Here is a 19,763-nt window from a genome sequence, read left to right on the forward strand (position 1 = left end):
CAGCGTGCTGCACGCAGTTGTCTCAGCAAACACCGTCACATTTGTAATTTGGGGTTCAAAAAATTCCATATAACAATTGGACGTGTGTTTAGCTGCTAGAAATCGAAACGTCCTTGCTTTTTGCGGATTAATTAGATATAAATATTCTTTCAGGGACACGAACCGATATGTTCACTCATAAGAACTAATTCCGGTTCACTGGGAAGCTTTGAACTGCTTTCTGGAAAGTGACCATTGTTGTAATCAGGTCGAGGCTGTTATCATTTCCACTTGCTGACTTTCTTTGTGTTTTTTACGGATTTACAGCAGAAAAACAGCGCAAGCTTTTTAGAGTGTCATGAAAGAAATGTCAAGGTAAGTTATGCATGTGACACATTTTTTCCTCATGAATGATTTTGCCCGCGTTTAAGACAATTCTGAAGAATAGGCTAAAGGCTAACGTTAGCAAACTGTCACAACAAGGCCTGCAGCCTTCGTTTGCTGGCTGTCTCGCTTTGTCGCTGGTGGGAAACTGCAGAGTAAATGTGTCAAAATACCCGCATAGTTTCCACTTGTTGGTTTTATTTGGGAAAATGACAACTTTTAAAATGTCTTTCTTTCGAGTCGTTACTTTAACCAGTTCTTCCGTAGCATCCGGCTAACGTTTTGCCAACTTGCTAAATTAGCCAAATTGTTAGCTTCCCGTCGTGTTTGTAGCATCTCTGCTAATGCTCGCACGCTGTAAGGAGAGGTTGAATAGTGGCACTTTTTAAATTTGCTGTCTTGGTCAACTCGCTTTCCAAGTTCGACATTGCACACAACTATGGATTTAAAGCTTGTTGTGTGTGAGATATGTGATTTAATCAGGTTGCTGTCTGTGGAGTGTTTACACAGTATAGTGTTCGCGGCAACAGAACAAGCTAACTGCAAAACCCGACTGGTGTTTATTGAAGTCTTGTTAACGAGTTGGGTAATGGTTCATGTCTTGTTCTTACTGAGCTTGAAACTTTAAAAAAAAGTGTGCTAAGTGGTGGTGTAGTATCTGCTTTTTGATCTGTTGTACCATGTTTATCGCAGCACCATGCCTAGTGGGCAGCAGCCTCAGAAACACTATGGCATCACCTCTGCGATTAGCCTCGCGCCCCCACGAGAAATAGACCACCACTACACTAAGAAGCTCTGCGATGCAATGAAACCTTTTGGAGTGTTTGAAGATGAAGAAGAACTCAACCATAGGTGAGGAATGCATGTTCTCGCTCTCTCTCCCTCTTTCTTTGTTAATAATATACCAATCACCACAATACAGTTTTTGAATATGTTGATTACAAACCTATGATTTGAAGAGCTATAAGCATTTAAACTAAGCCTCTCTGATATCTATTGTCTGCATTTTATTTGATGTGCACATTAACTAAATGAATGTACATGGGCATGTAAACTCTTAGGACAGGTGACCTTGTGAAAATCATTTTCACTCTCTCAATGATTGTGAAAGAAGTGTCAGCTAAAAAGTCTTTCTTTTCAGACTTGCAGTTCTTGGGAAGCTGAATAACTTTGTTAAAGAATGGATTGCAGAGATCAGTGAGTTAAAGGTAGGTTCTGCTTGGGAAGCTGAATGATTTCTAACCCTATTACCAATTTCCACCCCCAGAGTTCATTTTACGTTCATGCTGAAGTGAGATTTACGGTCCCAAAAATGTGTCTGCCTGTTTGCGCATCTCGGTTTGGGGGGTGTTCACCCACCCCAAACCTACTGCCCTAAATCATATTTGCTTCCACACACTCCTCCAAAGTCCTGACTTCCTGTCGCTGGAAGTGGGTGATGTGTCGTCCTACTCTTGATTAGTTGACAAGTGGGCCAGAATAGAGAAGGGAGCAACAGTGGAGTTCGCTGGGAACGGGTGAACTGTGGAAAAAGAATTCAAAGATAAAAAGAAAAAGAAAAAAATACAGCATGAAATACACAGACCCTAGCTACTGTAGGCACTACTTTTTTTAACATTTGGTTTCACTTCAGCTCTTTGTACATCAGAAGTTTGATCTTCTCTGTGTCTGGAGGAACAACAATATTACAAGCAAGAGTGGCCCACAGATCAATTCTACCACATACTCTGTACACTACCTCCACTACGCTGATGACAAGCCTGTCTGCAGGCCTGGAGTGGACAGTGACCGCACCACCACCACTGGGCCATAAATCCCATTTAAGACTAGGGCTGTTCTACTGTCTAATGCTTGTGCTTGTTTTTGTTTTGTTTTTTTAACTGTTTATTGAGTTAGGCAAAATTTTTGCAGAGTTTTACAGAATTTTCCACTCTTTATAGCAGTGTGACATTAATTATTGGATTAACAGGGGAAAGCCCTCAATTGAAATGAGCTTTATCAACAATGCATGAGGATCACAGCAGATGTCCACGTGTTTAGCACTTTATTTGTGACCCCACAGAAACACTGTGCTGCAGAGGCAACAACTACGCAAGCACCCTTTAAAGAATAAATAACAGGTGTCTATTGAACCAGCAGAGTATAATCTTTGCTTTAAAGTTTCCTCGTCCACGAATATGCAGAATCATATGAGGACATCCACATGCCTGCCAATTTTTGTGACTACTCAGCTGCACTACAAAATAATAAATACCTGTGCAGTAAAGCACAAATGGTCTTTGGTGTCTGCATCTCTCTACGTTTCCAACCAAGTGTATTCCCTGTCTTGGGCGAAGATGATGGGGCTTAGTGCTTTATGAAGTGTTTAATCTTAAACTGTCTAATCAGACACTAAAGTGACACTAACACTTTCTTCTGTTGTGTTAAGTCATACTGACTTCACGGTTTCTTATCTCTGCTCTACAGAACCTTCCACCATCAGCTATTAGCTGTGTTGGGGGCAAGATATTTACATTTGGTTCATACCGACTTGGAGTGCACACAAAAGGTATGTGTATCTGTTACTCTAATAATTTAACATCTTGTCAACGTGAAACCTGTAGTGTATGATGATTGTCTGGTTCTTTTGGCACAAAAAGAGCGTGTTAGCTGAGCATTATTACCACCTATTGCAGAACCCTGTACAAGCAGGTGTGCAACATTGTTTTTGAAAAGCTCAGCTCTCCCTGACCGCACTGAAACACAAGGCTGTCATTGTCATGTTCCTGTGCTATTGAGTGGTTTTGAAAAGGCTAGTTTTGGGGTCAGAAAACTGGGTAAACAAACACTGGTGTGACTGTGGTTTGAGTCTGCCATTGTTTTAAACAGCTGGCCAGTGTGACAAAAGGGGAAAACCTTTATTTAAATACAAGAGTATAATAGTGATTTGCACTCTTCTCATTTTTTAAAGTTACCTGGTTAGCATGTAAACTTTGCAGTATTTTATATTTCAACCTTTTGCTTTCTCGGACAGAATATATTATATATTGATATATTATTGTAATTGTAAATATTTTTCTTAGTAATGAGCAATTACATATTGCAAAACTGCAAATGAAGTTCTTTGTCTTTCATTTCAGTAATTTTAGTTGCTGCAGAATGAAAATGTAGTGCAAACATGCTGTCATTAAAAACCTGCGATGTTACGTATGACAGCCTGAACTGTATTACAGTTTAGTCCAACTTAATGCAATCACGTGTGAACTACTGTTATGCATTGGTGTTTTTAATGTGAGACAGCAGTTACCAGTCCTGTGTGAGATAATGAGCTGTTATGGTCACAAACATTGCAGCATCACGTACCCAAGTTCCACCATCCTGAGCACATTTGGAGATAGTTCTGTTAAGCTAAGGGTGCACAGTGTGTTTGATTTTGTTTTGTTTTTGTTTTTTTCCCTGCTTCTCGTCAGTTGAGCTGATTTGTTATCTTTGCAGTCCTTGCCTAATGCCATCTTGGGATCTTTGTAGAATTCTATTGTAGAATTCTTCTATTTTACTGCCATATGACACTCTTTCAAATCATGTGTCATATGAATCTCATGTCTCACTCTTATAAAAATGTTACAAAAATGTTTTACCAACTTCCTTCCACACACCTACAGTTGCCTCTGCTGACTTTACTAGAAAAAATCAATAGCACCATCAAGTGGACTGAGAAAGCAATGGATTTTATTATTGTAGTGCTAATTTGTGTAATAAACAAAGGAAGGGCATTGCTGTTCGACAAATTGATGCGACAGTTTCTGTTATGCTGGCCACAAATTGTCTCTTACTTAAGTGATTCAAATATTCCAAATGTTTATCAAAACATTTTCATCTATATGGCCAATATTTAAACTCCTTTGTTAAAAATCTGCTCAGTTTTGAATGTTCCCTACGTGTTCTTCCTTTCTAGTCCCCTTGGCAGGTTTTTTTTCCCTCATGTAAATGTTCAGTAATTTAGTCACCATGAACATTGCTACTTCCTCTAAACCCATAACATTTTCTACGCTAAACATGAGCAGTCATTAGGCATGTTGTACTCAATAGTTGCAGAACTTCTTTGGATGTTTACATACCTAGTTTAGTATTTCCTAAGTCGGTGCTTTAAACCATAACGTTTTATCATGTAATCTTGACTGAACCAACTTTACTATAATTTGATTTATCAACCATTTATCCTGCTGATCAATCCAGATGACACTGATCAAAGTAACTCCTCCTTACAGGAGCTGATATTGATGCCTTATGTGTGGCTCCACGGCATGTAGAAAGAACAGACTTTTTCCAGTCTTTCTTTGAGAAATTGAAACAGCATGAAGAGATTAAAGATCTCAGGGTAAGTCTTGTTGACACAGCGGGGTGGGGGGGCACACTGACCGACCTACAGTGTCCTCAGATGTCCTTTGTTTGTTGTTGATGAGGCCTTTTGTTTGTTCTCTACTCCCTCAAGGCTGTTGAGGATGCTTTTGTACCAGTGATAAAATTCAAATTTGATGGAATTGAGGTGAGTTTCATTGTCACCCAAATGATAATCATGATTACATCAGTGCATGCATACTGATTAAAGTAAACTAATTACACTACTGTGTTGGTAACATGCTTGCTGCAGGTTACTTTGTGCCATGTTGCTTTGGTCATGTTTCCCATTTCAACAAGTATGAAGGGTTAATCCCATGACGCAAACATTTTTATCTCTAATGTTTTATGTCTCTGTGTGAGCAGATTGACCTGCTTTTTGCCAGATTGGCCTTACAATCCATTCCAGACAACCTGGACCTGAGGGGAGACTCCATCTTGAGAAACTTGGACATTCGATGTATCCGCAGCCTTAATGGTGCGCTCAGTGGTCACTGCTGATCTGAGGCTTTAAGTTAAAACTGACACATCTCCAAAGTGACAAACAGCCAAAGTTTTCCTAATGGGAATTTCCACAACTGTAACACTGCCCTTTTGTTTTTTTTCTTACAGGTTGTCGAGTAACTGATGAAATTTTGTACCTGGTGCCAAACAAAGAGAACTTCAGACTGACACTGAGAGCCATCAAACTCTGGGCAAAACGTATGTGTGCTTGCACTTTCTATGTGTTTGCCGTTGTTTGCGTTTATTGTATTTATTTGCACTTGGGTTGTGTATCCTGTATAGAGGTTTAGGACGTGGCGTCATGCACACGTCGCTCAAGAGCTGCCATATTGGACATAATAAGCGTTAGCAATCATGTCTAATCGCTCAAGTAGTTTAAATAGAAATTGGATACAGGCATCAAATAAACAGTATAATGGCATAACAAATATAAGTTACTTGAATTTTTAAAATCACCAGTGTCTGTTTGAAACAATATTTGACCATTTAAAAATTTTACATGTATTTTCTCTTTGTAGTTTATTATTTTTTTTATTTATTTCATTATTATTATTATTATTATCTTCATCTGCCTTCTTCACCACTACACTCAGCTTCTCACCCTCCTCATCTTAAGCCTCACTCCTGAGTTGAAGTTAAATGGTAAATGGCCTGTATTTGTATAGCGCTTTACTTAGTTCCTAAGGACCCCAAGGCGCTTTACACTACATTCAGTCATTCACCCATTCATTCACACAAGCTACATTGTAGCCACAGCTGCCCTGGGGCACACTGACAGAGGCGAGGCTGCCGGACACTGGCGCCACCGGGCCCTCTGACCACCACCAGTAGGCAACGGGTGAAGTGTCTTGCCCAAGGACACAACAACCGAGACTGTCAGAGCCGGGGCTCGAACCGGCAACCTTCCGATTACAAGACAAACTGCCAACTCTTGAGCCACGATCACCCCAAGTTAGGGTTATAACATGAGTAATCCTATGTGAACAAACTTAGTTTAATCTCTATATTGTTGCAATTGGTTAACGGTAGCAGATCAGACGTGTGACCCTCCCGTCTCTGGACAGCTGACAAGAGATGGCTAAACAACAACATAACATCACAAGCTAACATCATGCCAGCTAACATTAGACTCTAGCGTCCAAAGACTTTTAACTGCTTTCCCTCTGATCAAAACTTTGATTACATTCTCAAATCACCAGAGTTTATATTCTAAGTTCAAACAATTCATCTCAGTGTGACTGTCGTTAATCAGAAATGAGCTACGTTGACCCATTGATAATGTAAGGGATAATGCACAGAGAGGTGCCAATATCAATATTGTGGTCCACTTGATACAGTGACTACAGTCCAGTAACTAGAGTTTGTTACCCATCTTGACAAAAAATACTGATAAACATTCAAACTTTTGTAGACTTGTATATCTCGTTCAATATAATGTTTGATATAAATCGTGTGGTGTGATGTTGGGGAGAACGCCAGGGTCACAGCTCCTCCTGTTTTTCTCACATGTCAGTGTATAACTCAACAGAGTGGTTAGTGATGCTCTTCTCAATAACCTGTAAAATTTCCCGTGGCTGCAGGTCGAGGAATCTACTCCAACATGCTGGGCTTTCTGGGTGGAGTGTCATGGGCTATGTTGGTAGCCAGGACCTGCCAGCTCTACCCCAACGCTGTGGCTGCCACACTTGTCCATAAGTTCTTCTTGGTTTTCTCTAAATGGTGAGATTCTGCAACTTATCGTCTTCCGCTTTTTGGCAGCGTCTCACAGCCCAAATATATTTGTTTACTGCATTCATTACCTTCCCCCTGCAGGGAGTGGCCGAATCCGGTGCTTTTGAAACAGCCTGAGGATAGTAATTTAAATTTGCCTGTGTGGGACCCGAGAGTGAGTATTACACCAGTGTTTTACCTTCTTATGGTATTGTTATGCCCTCTGTTTTGCACATATATTGCTGTGTAGACACTGGTAAAGCTATCTGGATGGAGATGTGATAAGTTTGTTGGTGTGTTTTTTAAATTTGGCTCGACAGCTAGTGTGTAGGTACATTTCACATCTGTTATTTCATGTCTCCTCATCCCTATGTCCTCACGTGACCACGACATTGATTGGGTCCCACTCATGAGCTCCAGTGCTCTTAACTCTGCTCGGAGGAGGCCTCCCAGAGCAGAGCAGTTTGGAGGAAGGAAGACTTCCTACATGGACGTCTTGTCAGATAACACACCCCTACAATAGAAAGTGCATTAGAAACTGAATAGAGCAGACATCTTTTTTATGGGCGTCTCATTTATTTTGGAGACTAAGCCCTTCGTACTTTCTAGCGCTAGTATACATATGGCAACCGTACCCTAAGTGGTAGGGCTGAGTGGGGCAATGGTGTGTGTACAGAATATTTCAGGACATATTGAGTCTTTTTTTGCAAATGTAACTCTGTTCTAGCTTGTCAACCTCACAGAGCCATGGGAAATTACTTAAACTGAAGAAGACATTGAAGCTATTAATAAATGACTTGGATCTGTGTAAAAATAAAGAACATTTAATCAAACTTTCTCGGGATTTGAAAAAAATCTTTTCGTCTGAACATTTGTTGTTCCTGTGATAGTTTGGGTGGTTTTTAATGAACATTGTTTGGTGGTTTGGTGGCTTTTAAATGAACGTGGCCTCCTAATTTTGCGTTTTGATGTAAAAAAAACAAAAAAGAAATTGTTTTTGAATGTAAAATGACTGTAGGTGATTGCATCCTTACACCAGGGGGTGCTGCAGAGTTGATGAGAGGGGGTTATTGAGCCTGTTCTCTTACAGTCAGAGCAGGAGCAGCTGTCTCTTTCAGTCTTTTCCTTTTCCAGCTGTTTCATATGTTTGTTTTTATAACTTTGCTTATAAATCTCTTTTCAAACTAAATGCTTTTTGCCTTAATTGAAAACACTCAAGCTCTTTGTAACTACTGTGTCATGTTTATTGTGTCCCTTCAGCAATAAACACTTTTTAATTGCATATTGGTGTCCTTTCCGTTCAGTCACTTGGCGACTGCTGAGCTGTAGGCTGAAAGTACCGTTTAGATTTTATTCATGCCACATGTTTGTTTTACTCTGAGACATTCATCACAGTGTGGACTGTTAAAAGCAGAAACTGTTTATTTCCTGGTGGTAAGTTGGCATTCGGCCGTAGGTCCTCCCCTCTTTTAAATACAGAAAAGCAAGTATCCAATGTAAAACCAATCATATGCAGGATACTTCAGAATGTGTCCCACTTTTGTGACAGGCTAAATCCAGATTTGGTGATGCTTATCATGCAGCTGGTGTTAAGGCTCATTGTGCACATAAAATTTCAAGTGTTTTGTAATGCTGGCAAACATGAATAGCTCTCATTTAGGAGATGATGTTAAAGATTAGTTATAGCTCATAGCCTTTTTTTATTTTTATTTTTTTTATTTTATTATTTTTTTTTTTTAGAAATACTTTCTTTAATTCTGCCATCCTCACATTGCCTGAGGGGAAAAAATGCAAATGAGGGAAATTTAAGGCAAGCAGAGTGAATTGGGATGTACTGTGTGGGTGGGTGGGATGTGTGTACCTTTAGCTTTATGTTGCTTTTGTGCGTGTGGGTGTGGGTTGTGGTGAAATTGATCTTCTCATTCAGCTCGGTGGGTGGAGTGCACTGACGCAACAGCTCCCTGATCTGCAGTGAACCCAACAAGAGTCCCCTGTGCTGCGTCTTTCCTTAATTAATCGACCTTTTTAAATTCTAGGTGAACCCAGCTGACAGATATCACCTGATGCCCATCATCACACCTGCCTATCCCCAGCAGAACTCCACATACAACGTCTCCACGTCTACACGTACCATCATGAGCGAGGAGTTCAAATACGGTAAAGAGTGAATCAGCACCGTAGCACTGTGAAGTCACTTCATCAGTGTTTTCCAATTTACACTGGGTGTACACGAGGGCTGAGTCATCAAATCCATCTTCGTTCTATCATGAACAGGTCTCAGCGTCACAGATGAGATTCTTCAGGGCAAAGCAGAGTGGTCCAAACTGTTTGAGCCGCCCAACTTTTTCCAAAAATACAAGTGAGTGCTCTGTCTGTGCTTTTGAAACCACCTGAGGATAGCAATGTAAGTGTACCTGTGTGGGACACCCCTCCCCTCCCCTTTGCTTTTTGCTTGTTCTACATTTTGAATTTGCCAGGTGCATATTTAAAAAAGACAAATATGATTTATGCAGCTGAAACAAACTAGTGCAACTTGCTTTACAGCCCCCCCCAGCAAGTTATTGTTTCTGTGGTGTGGGCAAATTTGAGTCATTCTGTGGTCAGTTTGGGTGACTCACTTTGTTTATGAATGTTCCTCCCACACGCAGTTTCTGCTAGCTTTCTGTTGGTGCTGCTCTGTTACTGGAGCTACAATGGTCACCTGAGCAGTGGTGGGACTGTCGATGCCCAAAAACTGTGGATTTTGCTCCTCGGTGTGGTATTGAGGATTGGTACAAGATCATTAAGACTGCACAGTAGTGCATCAGCAGACCAACACCAGTCTCTGTGAAAGCCTGAGGTCTTTCAGGACCTCTGGATTTATTATTTGCATAACTTCCATCCATTCTCTTCCGCTTATCCTTTTTAGGGTCGGGGGGGGGTGGAGTCTATCCCAGCTGTCTCAGGGCGAGAAGCAGGGTAAACCCTAACCATAACTTGTCTAACTTTATTTCATTTATTATTTTTTTTTGTGGCAGACATTACATTGTTCTCACTGCCAGTGCATCCACAGAAGAAAACCACTTGGAATGGTGAGTGTCAAAGATCAGGATTTCTAGTAGCTCAGGAGCTCTAAATCTGTAAATCACCATCAGCCATCATTGTCTTTGAAATTAATTGATACATTTGAGCCTGCCAGTTTGCATGCTAGCTTAGTTTTACTTCTCATGTGTGTGAATTTCATCTGTATTTACAGTCATGGTACAGGATCATCTATGTAAAGTGTGTATGAAAAAGGTGAATGTAGCTTCGGTGTGTGACAAATTAAGCTTTTGCAGAAGTGTGTGACTTTTGTTCTTTTTAAAACAAAAAGTGAAATTGTTTAGATGAATAGGTCTTCATCTAGAACCTCAGTAAACTCTTTCCTGATGAGTTTAGTCTCAGCAACTAGTGTCAAGTCTTATTGAAGACAGTATAATGATCATTTTTGTCCGATTAAGTCCAAAACAAGGATTTAGCAGGCCTAACTTGTGATTGTGAGCCCCATGCGGTTTCCTTAGGTTTCTCTCTGAGATTTGCGGCAAGAGCCAAAACACTCAGCTTGAAGCTTCAAAAACAGGCCTTCGCTTAATGGGTGATGTTACAGTGACTATGTCCAGCCGTTTTATACAGTTTGTCCTGCACATCAGTTGGAAAACTGTACCAAGTGCACTGTAACTGGGCGATTTGCTTCATAGTTCAGTCATCCTATTTCCCCCTGTTGCATTGCCACTGGGTGCCTGAGAAGCCTACCATTATGATTATGCTGCTATTCACCATTCATATCGTACAATACTTTTCATACATGCACACAAAAGGAAAAAAAGCGTAACAGCTACAGCAAGAGTCACATTTATAACACACAGAAAAGTTTGCATGTTGACATACAAACTTTTGTCATTAGTAGTATAACAGTCATTACTGTTATCCTGGGTCCACTGTCATGGGGTGCACATATTTACGTCGTTCAGAGCAGATTCATGGATGCGGAAAGTGTAATCAAGGCTGAGCAGTCAGAATTATCCTCCCGTTTTCTCTTATTTGATGATGATTATGATGAATCAGTGTCGCCGCGTCACATACACACCAACCTCAGAGCACGCAGGAGTCAGAGTGTCGATGTGTGCGCGCTGTGTTGCAAGCGTAAGTTATCTGTGAAGAATTGACGGGAATCTGCGGCTTTGTAGGTTGAATTTAATGTGACTCTCATGCATCAGATAAGTATAGATAAAAATCACCTCGATTGGTCAGTTATCACCTTTAACTGTGACCATCATCGATCAATGACATCATTGCCTGTCAGCACAGCCTTGTGGTGTACCCTCCCTGACTACGTCCGAATGTTTTTTCCCCAGGATCGGCCTGGTGGAGTCAAAGATCCGTGTTCTGGTGGGAAACCTGGAGAGGAACGAGTACATCACCCTGGCTCATGTAAACCCCCAGTCATTCCCGGTATCTAAAGAGAACCGGAACGAGTGAGTCCAGCTTCATCCACAGAAGCTCAACCAGAACATCGAAACAAATGCATATTCTAAGGGAGCGTGCTCTTTTTGTGTTTTTCTCCAACAGGAACGATTTTGTGTCAATGTGGTTTATTGGGATCATCTTTAAGAAGGTGGAGAATGCAGAGAGTGTGAACATAGACTTGACATATGACATCCAGTCTTTCACAGACACTGGTAGGTCCAACCTCACTCTGCGTTTTAAGTGAGTTGAAGGAAGAATTGCTTCTAAATCTTTTCAAACATTCTAGGAAAAAGGACAATGGCTTGGTTTTGGGGGGTTTTCAGCATTAACATGTGCTCTACTTTAGTGTATATGTCAGGGAAAACAGGTGAGTTTATAAATGAACTGAATGGAACTGCTGCAGAAAATACCTTTCCAAACATTTTAGCTCCTTTTACTAAAGGTTTAGTTCAGATGTTTGTTGTTGGGTTTTTTTTTTAAGGGATCCTATGAGATGTCAGTGTTGTGCCTAGTCTTTATAGTCTTTGCTATGTCCTCAGTTTGCAAAAGCTGAAGAGGGTAATGGTACCGAAGCAAAGGCAAAAAATATGTTTTTACTGCCGCACCATATCTTACGGCAGTCCTTCCCAACAGAACATACACACACTCTCTCCATTCTATCCACACAAAAAATCGTTTTATTTCCAGAATACACAAGTAGATTTTTATTTTATTTTTTTTAAACTAGGCTTTTGAGTCCTTCTACTCAGATTCACACAGTGTGATGAATCATTCAGGGCGGCTGTGTAACATACAGCTTTGAAACGTAAAGTTTCTGTATGAGTCAAACAAATCTGGTGGCTTTCAAAAGCGCATGTGATGAGTTCAGTTCTCCACTGAAAATGGGCTGGCTGACGGCAAAGTAAAGTGGGGGAAATGTTTTTGGGTTTTTTTTTATATATATGTATATTAAAAATTGTTAAAAAAAACACTATAGTTTTTGCAACTTTAACAATCAATCATTTACTGTGGTTTATAGTGTTGTGTAGGTTGTGTGCTTCTGCTGCTGTAGTTGTTACATTTAATGTAAATGGAGTTTTAACATTAAAAAAAGGACACAAACATACTACAGATACATATTCCGGCCACATCTCAGGTGTTTCACTGAGTAAATTGGCAGAAATGACCGGAGCTTATTTGTATGATTTTTTTTATATGTTTAACAAACATTTATATACACCTGTAGAGGTTGTCTGTCCTGTCAATGTTAACGTGACATTGTGCACATCAGTGTACAGACAAGCCAACAACATCAACATGCTGAAGGATGGGATGAAGATTGAAGCAACACATGTGAAGAAGAAGCAGCTCCATCAGTACCTGCCTCCTGAAGTGGTGCAGAAGAAAAAGAGAGTAAGATGTTGTTCTGGAAGTTGTTCTGCGATGCTTGTGTCTTGTTTTTAGGTTTGTTCTCCTCCTTTAACAAATCCGTCCTCTCCCTCCCGCAGAGCATAGCAGAGTTGAATCGTAGTTCTAATGGTGGCAGCTCTAAGCGGCCCTCCCTCGACAGCAGTCACCTGGACAGCTCCAGAGACACAGACTCAGGGACTCCCTTTAACTCCCCGCCCAGCAAACTCTCCAAGCCTGCATCTGACACAGACGACAGGTATGATGCACTACTTGTGTGTAATTTTTACTGTTAGTGTTGTCCTTTTTTTCCTAATCCCCTTTTACCTCATAAATACAGTTGTCTTCGAATTGTTGTCATGTTTTCTGCTCTTCATTTTGCAGCGTCAGTCCTCCTAAGCAGCTTTTTGTGGAGGGTTCTCCAGCACCTGTTGCAGCTGCTCCTCCTGCTGCTGTTGCTGCTCCTCCTGCTGCTGTTGCTGCTCCTCTTCCTGCTCCTGTTGCTGCTGCAGCTAAAGACCAGGGCATGTCCATCCCTGTTATTGGTTCAAGTGAGTTAAAATAAAATCACACAGGGACTGTGTATAATGCATGTTTTACTTTGCTTCCTAACAGAAATGTCGATTTAAACTGCAATACTTTAATTAAGGAAATGCAGAAAGTGTTACCGTGCACTTGTTAAGTTGGTCTCTAACATGTCCTCTTTTGATTTCCCAACTCCATCACCTCCTCATCCTGAAGAACCTCCTCTTAAAGCAAAGCCTCCTTCCCCACCAGCCAGCAGCTCCATCACCGGCAGCGCAAAGCCTACCGCCACCAGCAGCCCCAAAGAGGAGCCCAACGGCCTGGAGGACTCAGTCAACGGAGCTCCTTCCAAGAGACCACACTCACCCACACAAGAGGACCCGGCCAAGAGGCCAAAAAACACAGATGTAAGCATTTGGACAACTTATTGACATATTTAAAAGAATGGACCAGATACTGACACTGTTGTGTTTTGCTGCTGCAGGTGGTGTCAAATGATGACACTACTTTCAAAGAACCATATCCACCCTCGTCTGACCCCCAAACACACGGAGAAGCATCCAGCATTGTAGGTGTTACTGCTGCTGTGTCCGCCTCTGTTAACTGTTAATAATAAAGGATTTTCTCAGTAATGTAAAGCAATAAAAAAAAAAATTACATTTTCTCTTCGTTAGACTTCTCTTGCTGGATCAAAGGCAAAGCCCATTCCAACCATCGATACCTCAAGAACACAAGCAAGTTCTTTATTTTTACCCACTTGTTAAATCACTTATTAAAAGACTTGAGGTGATTTCTAACACTGCTGTTGTTCTTCCTCCCTCAGAGACTTCCCAGCATGGAGCTGCCTGATGCCTCCTCGCCTCTCCCTGCCAGTAACAGCTGTCGTGTTGTGAAAAATTCCATTAAACTGGCCCTCAACCGCCACAAGTGAGTTTCATCAGTTATTTATATGTATGGAGTTTTTCCCCCCTATCACATTTAGTAGTTGAAAGTGCTGCTTTCGCTGATGCAATTCTGATGTGCTGTATGTGTTGTCCTGCTTGTTTTTCAACGTGTCTGTGTAGTATCACACCTCCCAAGCCACCCGTGTTTGAGGACACCCTCACCACAGACGCTCCTGCTGCCAGCGAGGAAAAGGGCATGTCCATTCCTGTGATTGGCTCAAGTGAGTATCTGTTTCAATAGCTTCTTTTCATAAAACTGCACATAAATAATTAGAAATCAAATAAATTACAAGCAAGAAACAAACTGCAGGGATGTCCATAAGATTTTTTTTTTTTTTTTTTAAATAAACCTGTAGTAAAGTCACTGCTGCGTCCTGTCAGTTATCAGAGACTATATTTGCCTTTCTTGTTTACTTTAAAAGGACAAGAGATTAATCACCCTGCGATCTGGTCATTTACAGGTCGGCAGAACAATCCGACACCTGCTGCTTGTGGAATATCAAAGAATTAATAGGGTCATATATCTTCAATTGCATCAAATCATTTAATCAAGCTTCTGTAATCAAATTCTCTTGTGCTTTTATTTATTTATTTTAAAGAGCTAAATAACCCAGATGTGTGTTATCAGGTTTAGTGATCCTGGTTCTTGAATCAAAGACATGCCCAAAAGTAAAATGAACAACTCCTTTAAAAAGATTGACCTTTTTAATCAGATAAAAAATGAGGTTAGGCAACTTCAACCAATTCTTTTATTTTTCAGATCGCAGTAGCATTGGATTAAAGATTTTTCAACAAAATACTTATGAACCAGCATGTAATGGCTGGAGCAAATGCAGTAACAAACCCCAAAGCCACACAGGACAGCACACCATTTGTTTTAAATGGTAACCGTCACCTCAGCCTACATTACCAGCAGCTGTCCTAGAATTAATTGTGACCTCCAGAAAGGTGATTTTGCACTCATTTCTGAGTGAGGCACACTACATTAGTTCAGATATTTTTTCCATCGCACCGCTCAGCTGTCGACTTTGGTGACGCGTCAGAGCTGCTAATCGCAAACCACACTCGTGCATTTGTAGTGCTGCTCACTACAGGTGTTATTTAGCGACCTGCTGCGTTTCTGATTTGCCCCACTAAACACACCACATTTTCCATATCATTGTAAAGTCAAAGCAGAGCTTTGTTTTGCTTTCCTTTACGATGTTGAGTTGGTCAAGTAAGATTTTAATCTTTGTGATCTATTAGATTGTATTGTGTGTGTATATAAGAAAGTGTTTTGTTTTTTTTTTTATCTTATTCATTAATGAAAGTCCAAATGTATTGCATGATTTCTCCATTAGTTTGTTAGCACATGCTAAGCTAAGATATAATACAAAGGCTAGTGGAAAAACTCTCACCATTTCTGTCCCAATCTTTCTGTCTGTAGAACATGTGACATCCAAACATGTGGTGCCTCCCATCGGCAGCTCCATCCCCACGCTAGTGAGTCGAGTAGTCGACCCTCTGAACGGAGCGGCCTCCAAGAGACCCCACTCCCCATCGTCGGAGGAACAGGCCAAAAGGCTGAAAGAAACAGAAAAGGCCAGAATCCATATAGCTTGAACTGCCAACAAAGACTGGATTCACACAGATAACCGAGGTGAGGGGCTTTAAGTCAAGTCAAACACCGAGGACGTGACTTCACACAGGGACAGGCGGCGTTCAGGTCAGTCAGTCTGAAGCGTGAAGCAGCACAGACACCTCACCTCAGACTTCGAGATTACAGTCTTGCCAGTGGATAGGGGATTCGGCCATTGCTGTCACACACTCACAGCCAGAGGGGAGTTTAACCCCCCTCCCGCAGTCTCGGAGATATGACACGAGAACTAAAGCAGCAGGTTTTTGTTTTTTTCTTTTCTTTTCTTCTTCTTAACTTTGTGTTTAGAAATCTACACATTACAAGAGGAAAACATGCTGTTCTTCTATTTCATCGTCTCCTTTTTCCAGTTGACGTTTAAAAAAAGAAAAAAGAAAAAAAAAAAAGGCCCTGATCATTTATCAGCACTTGCTACACACATTTCTGGTGTATGCTGATTTTCTTTTACTCCTTCATTTTCTTTTGTCCTCAACAGAAACCTGTACAGTAAATGTTGATGTGCATAACTTTTTTTTTGTCTTAAAAAGGAGCAAAAGATCACCGTTAAAACTTTTGACCATTCTATTGTAGTTTTATCTAAAAATGGAAAAAAAAAAGTATATAAAAAAAATGTAATTTTTCTTTGTTTTCTCTACTGCTTGTCCAAAAACAAACTGTCCCCTGCCCTGGATATCTGCAGTAGATACTGCATAGGTTGCAGGGAGGGTTTAGTGAGGGTGTGCTTGGATGTGACTGGATACTAAAACCACAGCTCATTGGACCAGCATGGACTCCAGGTGTAGGCGCGCAAATGATCTTGGGCAACACGAGAGCTTCTCAGGGGCTGGTAAGGGCAAGAAAACGTTGTCATGACAACAGGAACGGTCACCAGAACCATATCAAAGTGCCACAGACGCTTATAGTTCTATTTGTCTGAGCTTCAGTGTCGCACCCGTCCGTCTCTGATTGGACAAGAAGGCTGACTTTTTCTGCTCACGTTCGTTCAATCCCTAGATGTCAGAAAAGTGTCCCGACACAAAAAAGTGAGCGCTGAACAGTTTAGATGGCCCCCCCGAAGTGCTTTCTATGTCTGTGATTGGCTGATTGTCTGACACCTAGTAATTTCACTCTAGTCCATCAGGAGAACTAAACAAAATGTTTGGGATACTGCTTGACCCCCTCCCAAACACACACACACACACACCCCTCCACCTGTTCACTGTGGTCTGGTTTTGCTTGTGAAGCGTGGTCCTTATTAAAACCAGGTCCCGGTTGTGAGTGCATTTCATGTCCTTTTGGGAAGTTTGTGGTGCTTTGTGACAAGAAAAAACAAACAAATAACAAAACAAAAAAAGATGGTTCGAAGCTTTTTGAAGAGTTGTGCTGGTTTGTGAGTGTATGCATGCATATCTGGTTGACTGTGTGTGAGCGTGCATGCATAGATGGCTGTGTTTATGTGTTGGAGAGAGACAAAATTCCCTTCTATTTGGGTGTTAACCCTCTGCGCCTCCTGTGGAGGTTCTTAAAAGGCATCTCCTGGGGCCACTAGTGGCAGTGGTGGTGGTGAGGAGAGGGGTCAGGAGATAACTACTTTCTTGCCTTGCCTTGCCCAACCCTCCATCTTGAAGCTGGGTGTCTTTGCATTTGATTTCAGTACAGAGGATATATAAATATAAACATAGTAAAGTGTAAAGCGATGCTAATGGGGCGCCCTCTTCATTGGAGCAGGTTGACAGTTGGGACATAGGCTTTCCAGCATCAGTTTCCCCAACTAAATGTACAGAGAACAATTTTTTCAAAAGGCATATTCTTCATTATTTGGGGGTTTTCTTATCACTTTATTTATATTTGCATATTTGTACCATGTGATTTTTTTTTCTTTTTTTTTTAAATAGCATTCATAGCAGGTAGGTCTTTTGAATCTGCACCACTCTGTTTCAGACAACTCATGTTTTACTGTTCAGAAACATTTAACAAAACAGGTCGTTTAGATGTTTGTTTCTAAAAATGTATTGAAAGGGTATTTTTGTATGTGTTTATCACTTCCTTTAAATAACTGTACACCCATTAAACCCCTAAAAACAATGTGCTGTCTGTGGTTTGGTTTGTTTTTTCCTCAATTTTATAATTACACCTTTGACAACACCGTAATGGGAGAAATGGGATTGGATGATAACTGATGTGCCGTGTTTGATTTCCTGGAAATGTTTATCGTTGAAGTAAAAATTGTCTTCTAAGAATTAATAAATGAGAGCCAGTAACTATACAATCCAGTCTGTTTGTGTGCAATGGGGAAGAAAGCCAAAACGGGTCAGACAGCAGATGAGCTGAAGGGGCCGAGGTTACTGTAGTTAACTAAAAAATCATTAGATGGCGGCGGGGGGGGGGGGATTTCCTAAATCTTTCCTCTGGCAACTACCCCATACAATAATAATTAAAAATGGTGAAACTGATTTTTTTTTTTTTTTAATCTACTATAGAAACTGAACTGGATTGTCAAAAATGAAATCAAAAGTAATTAGAAAATATGAAACTATAATAACAAAGCCTGGTATAAGATGCAAAGCTCCTCTAGCGGAGTCCAAGAACTGAAATATAGATCTGGGAATGAACAAAGCAGATCCTGTCTTAGTGAGAAGCAGTATAATGCTGACATTACTATATTAAAATGCGAGGTATGGCATTTTTACACAAATTAGCTGCTGACCTCATCTTTCACCTTGTGTTTCCCATTATTTTAATTCCTCAACATAATATATTTGTAATCTTTAAAAAAACCTTGAATCTCACTTAGACTTTCTCACAGATGTTCTGTTTTTCTAATCATCTAGAAGAAATAGAAAATCAATTTGAATTTCATGCTTGCACAGAGCGTTCAGCTTGTCATAAAGGTTGCAAATGTGACTTAGTGCGGCAGCTTAACCTGAGAACTTGCATACTGGCAACTCTAAAGCTAAAAATGTCATGAACAAATACCAGATGTTTTTCTGAGCTGCAGATTCAATAAAGAATAGCCAGTTGCCTACACTATCAACTACAAAACAGCAGAGAAAACACTGGAGCTGGGCAGATCAAAGTATAAATACCAATGCTGGTAGTGGTATCAGATTGATACTGGTACTACAACAATAATAACTTTGCTTTGATCCTCTAAGTTCAGTATGTAGCCCACTAAATTGTTTTATATGATTTTTTTTCCCCCAGAAATTAAGAAAATACACCTCAAACATATGGCATAGGGTCCAGAATCGGCTGGTAAAGAATTCAATCCGGCCTACTGGATGAGTTTGGAAAATGTGAAGGAATAAAGACATTTTTGACTTTTAACTGTATTTTCATAAGTTTTTTTTCTGCGTTCCCATTTATGCCACACCAAAGTAAGTTAGATTCCTGAAATTTTACACATTTACTTAACTTTAAACCAAAATATTTTTACTGATAGACTTATTTCTGTTGAAATAGCACTTCATTTTTTAATGTATAGGATATCTCAGATGCTTAGTTAAGCTTCTGTGCCCAGAAAGGACAGTTTCACAACAGAAGCCGACAAAAAGTGCTTTAGAGACGGGCACATTTACAACCTAGATACAACATACATGAATAGCTGAACGGTGTGTTTTGTTGTATTAACTAATAACTGTGTAAAGTAAAGAATCATAGTGATTTGGTGGTCATTCAAATGTGTTCAGAATTTTGCAAATTCATGATGATTCATCTCGTAAATCATGACATACTTGCTCTCCCCTACCACCGTTATATGTTAAAAGTATCAGTATCGGTATTGGTAGTGACAGCACTGTTCCTGTATTTACTTGGTATAGCTCAGTACTCATATCTCAGCTGTATATATGTTA

The 19,763-nt window shown here is 40.4% G+C and overlaps 1 protein-coding gene across 3 annotated transcripts; it reads left to right on the forward strand.

Moving 5' to 3' along the window:
- The first annotated feature begins 18 nt into the window (after positions 1 to 18).
- papolg (poly(A) polymerase gamma) lies at positions 19 to 18,189 on the forward strand. 3 transcript variants are annotated; one of them, XM_063491162.1, is made up of 24 exons: positions 23 to 354; positions 1,057 to 1,215; positions 1,505 to 1,571; positions 2,830 to 2,911; positions 4,611 to 4,720; positions 4,835 to 4,888; positions 5,107 to 5,218; positions 5,353 to 5,442; positions 6,825 to 6,963; positions 7,057 to 7,129; positions 8,991 to 9,111; positions 9,229 to 9,313; positions 9,972 to 10,025; positions 11,328 to 11,447; positions 11,542 to 11,651; positions 12,710 to 12,831; positions 12,927 to 13,084; positions 13,210 to 13,376; positions 13,567 to 13,757; positions 13,835 to 13,918; positions 14,025 to 14,084; positions 14,174 to 14,277; positions 14,415 to 14,515; positions 15,721 to 18,189. In XM_063491162.1, exons 1-24 carry the CDS (start codon positions 338 to 340, stop codon positions 15,894 to 15,896), a joined length of 2,556 nt encoding a protein of 851 aa, XP_063347232.1. In that variant the 5' UTR covers positions 23 to 337; the 3' UTR covers positions 15,897 to 18,189. The 3 variants fall into 3 exon arrangements, with proteins under 3 accessions (XP_063347234.1, XP_063347233.1, XP_063347232.1); XM_063491163.1 differs by lacking the exons at positions 14,415 to 14,515; positions 15,721 to 18,189 and having other exon boundaries at positions 21 to 354; positions 14,174 to 14,281; XM_063491164.1 differs by lacking the exons at positions 7,057 to 7,129; positions 8,991 to 9,111; positions 9,229 to 9,313; ... (10 more) ...; positions 14,415 to 14,515; positions 15,721 to 18,189 and having other exon boundaries at positions 19 to 354; positions 6,825 to 6,967.
- Positions 18,190 to 19,763: the final 1,574 nt, after the last annotated feature.

Source organism: Pelmatolapia mariae, linkage group LG13 (genome assembly GCF_036321145.2).
Source record: "Pelmatolapia mariae isolate MD_Pm_ZW linkage group LG13, Pm_UMD_F_2, whole genome shotgun sequence".
In the NCBI taxonomy this organism is placed as follows: domain Eukaryota; kingdom Metazoa; phylum Chordata; class Actinopteri; order Cichliformes; family Cichlidae; genus Pelmatolapia; species Pelmatolapia mariae.